Raw genomic sequence first — 6,769 nt, forward strand, 5'->3', positions numbered from 1 at the left:
GCCCGCGCCTTAAACCAAAACCCTCCAAAAAAAAAAAAAATATATATATAAAGATAAAAGTCCATCTGGATTTCTGCCGCTCCACCGCACCGTGAACACAAGTGCAAGCGTGCTGAGTACTTTTGTGCATGGGGACAGACCCAAGTACACAGGGCAAATTCCCGTCTTCACAGGAGCCAGACCGCTGGGCTCACGGTTCCACACTTGCTTTTTTTTTTTCCACTTCACAAAGTAACTCAATGACTTTCCTGGTCGGCCCAGGTAGAATGGCCTCCTTTTCAACGGCAGCTTCAGATAGATATGGATAAAGATATGGGTAAAGATACAGCTGTAGATATAGCTGGATATATAGATCCGTATGTAACTAGAGCGTGCAAGTGCGCGTGTGCAAGGGCTTACCAGAGAGAGCCAGAGAGTGAGAGGGGAAGGCACCCCCCAAGGGGAATGCTGATGCTGCAGTCCCTTCCCCTCCACCTCTCCCTCCTGTTGGAATCTGGGGCACACTCATGTACCCAGTTTGTTTCTTAAGCTGCCAGGGCCAGGATTCAAACCATGATCAGCCATGTGGAATCCAGCTGCCTTAACCACCGGGCCATGGAGCCCCTCTCACAGGTTGCTCTTGGTTGCGCCAGGACCTGTCTTATCAACACGATACTGGGGGACATACTGCTAGTCTCCAGGACCTCACTAGCTCAGAGAACCCAGCAATGAAGAGTCTCGTTTCTATTAAGCTCCTTATTTATTTTATTTTTTTAAAAAAGTCTCTTTCCTTTCATGAGCAAGAGAGACAAAGGGAGAGAGACAGAAAGACGACACCCCCCAGCAAGGTCTTGCTGTCACCCTCCACCCCCACCCTCAGCCAGTTCTGGGTCATGGGCACGCTCATGCCTGCTGTATGCAGGGAGGTCTCTGGACACAAACCCGGAACCGTCCCCCTGTCAGAGCGCAGCGTCCCGAGCCACCGTCCAGCGTCTTCCTCCCATGTCCTCCAGCAAGCCTCACTTTCATGACTGTAAGGCCCACCTGTGTATCTCCTTCTGCCCCTCAGAGGCGGAGAGACTTCCTCCAGATGGTCCTGGATGCCCGACACTGTGCCAGCCCGGTGGGTCTGGAGAGCTTCGACATCGTCAGGGAGATCTTCTCCTCTGCCAGATGCTCAGTGGCTCCTTCCCAGCAGCGCCGGCCCCGAGCCCTGTCCACGCCTCTGACTGCGGATGAGATCGTGGGCCAGGCCTTCCTCTTCCTCATCGCCGGCTACGAGATCGTCACCAACACACTGTCCTTTGCTACCTACCTTCTGGCCACCCACCCTGACTGCCAAGAGAAGCTCCTGAGAGAGGTGGACCTGTTCAAGGAGAAGCACGTGAGTACAAGTGGGGCCCTGTCGTCCCCGGGCTGCCCACACGGCCACTGGCTTGGTGTTCATGGAAATGAAACTTGTATTCAATAACTAAAGTCACATTCTGAGTTTATAGGCTGACATTGAGGCAATGCCTGCTTCTCGCTCTGTCTGGGTTAGCTGGGAAAAGAGAGGGCCCGGAATAGAATTCAAAACTCGTGTGGTGTGTGCCCACCTACTGTGTGGGCCAGATCATGAGATTGGCCTGGCTCTGGGAAGCTGCAGCATCCCAGGAAGGAATCAGGTCAAAGGGCAGGGGCTGGGGCCCAGCAGGTGGTGAGGTAGTTAAGGTGCTGGACTCCCACATGGCCAACTGCAGTTCGAATCCTGGATCCAGTGGCTTGAAACTCATGCTGGGCATGTGTGTATGCATGCCCAAAGTTTCAAGAGGAGAATGGAGGAGAAAGGATCGTGGTGTGGCCATTCTCCCTGTGGGGGTGATTTCTCGCTTTCCCTCTCACTGTCTCTCTCTGGTGAGCGCATGTGCCCTATGACAAAAACCTAAGGAAGGGGGGAAGGGCAGGGACTGGGAAGGAGGTGAGGCTTTCAAAGCTCTGCCTGTAAAGGGAGGGAGGAGTGTGAGCCTGGACATGCAGCCAGGACGGAAGCAGTAGTCAACACAGAAATGAAAACCAGGCTGTGAGCCGAGGAGGAGGACAATCGATAGGATGAGGGGGAAAGCGCGAGTGCCGAGAAGGCTCTGGGCCTTCCTTGGAGATGAGCCCCTGGTGGACCCGCCGGAAACTGACAGGTGCTGAGCGAGTTCTGGGTGCTTTTGTGGGCATTTCTTAGCCTTGTTGGTTGTTTAAGAGAATCACCTAAAAAATCTATGTCTTAAAGACCCCCTCCCCCGGGGCCAGCAGGTGGCATGGTGGTTAAGGACACTGGACTCCCACATGGCTGACCTCGGTTTGAGTCCCAGATCTGACAGCTTGCTCTCTCTCTCTCTCTATCTGTATGTGTGTGTTCCTCTCTGGTCAAACTAGAATGAATAAATAAATAAACAAACAAATAAAGCTAAATAAAATAATTCTTTAAAAAAATAAAAAAGACCTTCCTCTTGGGGCCAGCAGGTGGTGGTGAAGGCACTGGTAGTGGTTAAGGCGCTGGACTCCCACATGGCCAACTACGGCTCAAATGATGGACCTGACCTGGTGGCTTGAAACTCACGCTGCGTGCATGCGTGCCCCAAATCCCAAGAGGAGAGTGGAGGAGAAGGGATTGTTGCATAGCCGTCTCCCCAGGGGGTAATTTCTTGCTTTCTATCTCTCTGGCAAGTGCATGCACCCTATAGTAAAAAATTTCTCTCTTAAAAAAAAAAAAAAGACCATGGGGCCAGTAGATAGATGGTGTAGCAATATATCTCTGGAATCCCACATGGCCGACCATGGTTCAAGTCCCAGATCTGGTAGCTTGAAACTCATGCCAGGTACATGTGCATCATGCCCAAGATTCTGACGGAGAATGGAGGAGAAAGGATTGTAGTCTGACCATCCCCTCGGGAAGTAATTTCTCACTTTCCCTCTCACCTCTCTCTCTCTTCCCCCGCTCAGCTAGCGCACATGCCCTAAGGCAAAAACCTCTAAAAAAAAAAAAATTAAAAAATGAAGACCCTCCAGGACTGGCCCTGTAGCATAGTGGCGAAGTGCTTTGCATATGGAGCCAGATCTCACATGGCTGACTGTGATTTGATTCCCAGCCCTGGCAGCTCAACAACCATGCCAGGCATGTGTGTGTGTTCCCCAAACCCTGGCAGGATGGAGACATGGAGAGGGATTGAAGAAGAAGCGAAAGCGCTGGGAGGTGCTTTCTCTTTCTTTCTATGGGAAGCACACATATGCACCTTCAGGCCATTAAAATAATAGACTTTATTTTAAAGATAGAAATAAAAGGGAGACCATTGTGAAACCCTTTCTACCTAGTCCGATGTGGGTATTATTACCTTTACAATTCTAGAAGGCAATCTGTTCTGTTATTGGAACCACTAGAAAATTCTTTATACAATGGGATGAAAACAGCTTCTCAGAGAATTCCACAGCTTTCTCCCACTAGAGAAGCAGAGGCAAGTTTAGTCTTTCTCTCCCACAGCAGTTTTTAAATACTTGAAAATGCATTAACTGTGTTACTAATTGCTTCCACTCGCGGCTCAGCGCACGCTTATGGTCAGCTTGGAGTTCTAGGTCGTTATGACAACTGCTAAGCTGGGTCTCCCCAGAACCCAGCGTCTACAACTGACTTTCTGAGCCTCCATGCAAGAGTTTATATTTATCCTTATTACTGTTCAAGTCAGTCAAAATAATTTTGAATCTTGCTTCTGCCATCTGTCATATTAGCAATTCCTCCAGCTTTGTGTCATCTGAGACTTGCCAAGCATGCGTCCGATTTCATCCAAGCCATTGATTAAAATGTTGAACAGGCGGGGGCCCCCCTCCAGATTGACATCGATCCATTAATCAATATTCTTTGGGCACGGAGTCTCAGCCAGCCATGAATCCAAAACACCGTACCACCATCTTATCTTGTTTTATAGGTCGTTGTTTAGTTGTCTGTAAATTGAAGAGCGGGGAGGAGGAGGGGCCACGGATAACTGGGGTACGTTAGTGCAGGAGGAACAAGGGGAGCTGGAAAGCACCTCTGTTAGAATGCATTTGGTTGCAGGTAACCAAACCCCGACCCAAAGTGATTTAAGCAAACAAAATGAAACAACTCAAACAAACTCATCAGTTTGTATTTATGAGCACAAATAATTGACCAGCTCAGGAATAGACGCGGCTTCAGGTAACCCTTTAGCCAGGCCCAAAACCTGTGCTCAGGCCCCAGCTTCTCAGACGGGCCCCACTTCCAATCGCTTTGTCCTCTTGAAGCCCTGAGAAGTTTTCCAAGGTCTGGGATACACGCTTCCGTGCTGAGAACCAGTGGAGAGAGAGGGTCTGTGGCCTCAAATTCTCAGCCAAAGTCCTGAGGATCACTCTGATGGGACTGCTTAAGTCACTGCCAGTTCACGAACCAACTGTCACGGCCAGGGGAATGGGCACCAGCAGGCTGGTGCCAGTCAGACCCTGGCCCCGGGGTCAATTATACTCAAATCGCAAAACTGAGACCTCGGGAGGTGATTCCCTAGGGAAGCAGAGGGTGTGTCCCAGGGAAGCTCAGCTTCCCAGTCTCAAATACGCCGGGAGGCAGCTCAGATCAGGACACGAAAGTATCTAACCAGTGTCCATCGGTGTCGCAGATTTGCAGAGGTTTGGAGAGGGGCAGAAGCTCTAAGAGGTAGAAGCCATGGTCCTTACCTGAGGGAATTTAATTGCCAGTTGAGAAATAGTAACTTATGTCTCCTGAACAATATCTACCTTCCAGAGAAAACCCTCCAGGGCAACAAAGGCAGCAAATAGGCCAAGCTAGACGGCATGGTGTCCCGCGGAGGACAAGGCCCTAAGGGTCTGTCTCGCGGCTTCAACCACAGGCGTGTCTGGTTCTGTTCCTCTACCAGGAGGTGCAGTGACACTTCTGCACAGCGGCCCCTAGGCCACGCCCCTTACGACTGGAAGGCCTTAACTCGCCACGGCCTCAAGGAGGGTGATGCTGTCTCGGCAGTCCCCCCAGCCTGGGGTCAGGGCTCTGTCTCCCACGGGACTGTGTGGAATGTCACAAGGCACTGAGACCTCCATTACAGCGACACGAGTGTACCTAAAACCATCTGGGAAGTTTATGGACAATGCAAATTCTAGGCCCTTGTCCCCAGAGGTTCTGATTCCCTAAGTCTGGGCCAGAGCCCAAGAACCTGACTTTTTAATAAACATCCCTGATGATTCTGAAACAGGTACGACCGGTTCTACTTCAAAAGGACATCTTTAGACACTCAGGGCTCATATTCTTCTCCCAAGAAAACATGGAGTCCGAAGCCGCACCCCGACTGTGTGTGCCCGCGAGGTCATCTTCTTTGTCTGGATAACAGTTGGGATGCACCCTGAGAAATGGGAACCCCTCGTGGCTGCGTTTCCTAAAGCATAAATTTGGTAGTCATCATAGCATTGCTGCAGATGGTACCCCTCAACAAATATTTGTAGGTTTCCTTATTTTCCCTTTCTTTCTTCTTCTTCTCTCTCTCTCTCTCTTTTACTATAATCAGAGCTCTGTTAACATGGGCCATCTGTCAGGACAAGGAAATGCAGATTAGATGTTCACACATTAGATATTTTCCTGAAAATATTCCTGAAAATTTGCATGTAAAGTACGACTTCTTACAATTTTCCTGCTGGTTTTCATTCAACAAATATTTCTCGAGTGCCAGTTAACGCCAGACTCCGGGGCTGCAGCCCCTCCACACAAGGCTGTTTCGGTCTCGCTCCTCCGCGACGTCCCTGTGGAGCACCCACACGCCTCCTCAGATGGCAACGAGACTAATTTAAGCTTTGGAGAGTCATCTTCCCAAGCCATCCCTGCGACAGCAATGCCCTGTGGGAACCTGAAGAGAACTGCATCCCTACCCCCGAGTAAAGAGGGGACACGTGCTCTGTGGTTCACTATGACTGTGGACTGTGACAGAGAAGCCAGGCAGCTTGGCTCCAGAGCCTTATGGCCCTAAATCTGAAAGCACCAGAGGGTAGATGCGCCTTCAGGTACGGCTTGACACAGGGGCTTGGCCCTCGCTGGAACCAGTTGTTCTCTCCTGGTCTCAGCTCCAGTTGGTCGGAGCATGCTCCACTCTGGGCACGCTCTCCGAGCTCTGAGACAGCCATGTGACAGGGGACAAGCGATCTGAGTTCAATGAGGTACAGACCTAGCCCAGTGATTTTCTTTCAGCTGCTCTGATGAATCTCCTTTGCCTTTCCTTGGTGATGCCTCAGACAGATCTGAGGTTACTGGTCACGTCGAGGCTTTGAGAAGTCCAGATGAAACTTCAGCCTCAGAGCTGATGTAATGTCCTTCTATGCCCTCGGCTTAGGTGACCTGAGCCGGAAGCTGTCCTCGGGAGGCCTGGGGCCTGATCTCTGCTCTCCATCCTCTCCTCCCTGGCCCTACTGGGCCGCCTTCTCCTTGTGGGATTGGGGTCTGTGCACAGATTTCCAAATCCTACCTGCCCGGGTAGGGGGGTGGCTGCTCTCAGCACCTTCCCCAAGGTGGCCACTGACAGGGAGCCAATGCAGGAGGGACTTAGAGGACTCCTGGGACATCCCCACCACCCAACCCCCTGGCGAGGGCGCTGGACTGCAGCTCTCACTGCGGCTCCTGCCCACAGCTGCCTGGTGTCGGGACCTCCTCATGCAGTCAGTCATCTTGAGAGGTCCGTCCCCCCCACCCCCCCGCTATAGGGCGCATGCGCTCGCCAGACAGACAGAGAGAGACATAGAGACAGAAAGTGAGAAATCA

General features: G+C 51.3%; 1 protein-coding gene across 6 annotated transcripts in view; it reads left to right on the plus strand.

The window, feature by feature from the left end:
- TBXAS1 (thromboxane A synthase 1) overlaps nt 1–6,769 on the plus strand; it is a 199,506-nt gene that overhangs the window by 138,680 nt on the left and 54,057 nt on the right. For all 6 annotated transcript variants that reach the window (XM_027770512.1, XM_027770515.1, XM_027770513.1 and 3 more), the window contains one exon: nt 1,049–1,363. In XM_027770512.1, the coding sequence (XP_027626313.1) occupies nt 1,049–1,363 (315 nt within the window). The remainder of the gene's footprint in view (nt 1–1,048; nt 1,364–6,769) is intronic.

This window comes from Tupaia chinensis, unplaced genomic scaffold (genome assembly GCF_000334495.1).
Source record: "Tupaia chinensis unplaced genomic scaffold, TupChi_1.0 Scaffold000140_1, whole genome shotgun sequence".
In the NCBI taxonomy this organism is placed as follows: Eukaryota; Metazoa; Chordata; class Mammalia; order Scandentia; family Tupaiidae; genus Tupaia; species Tupaia belangeri.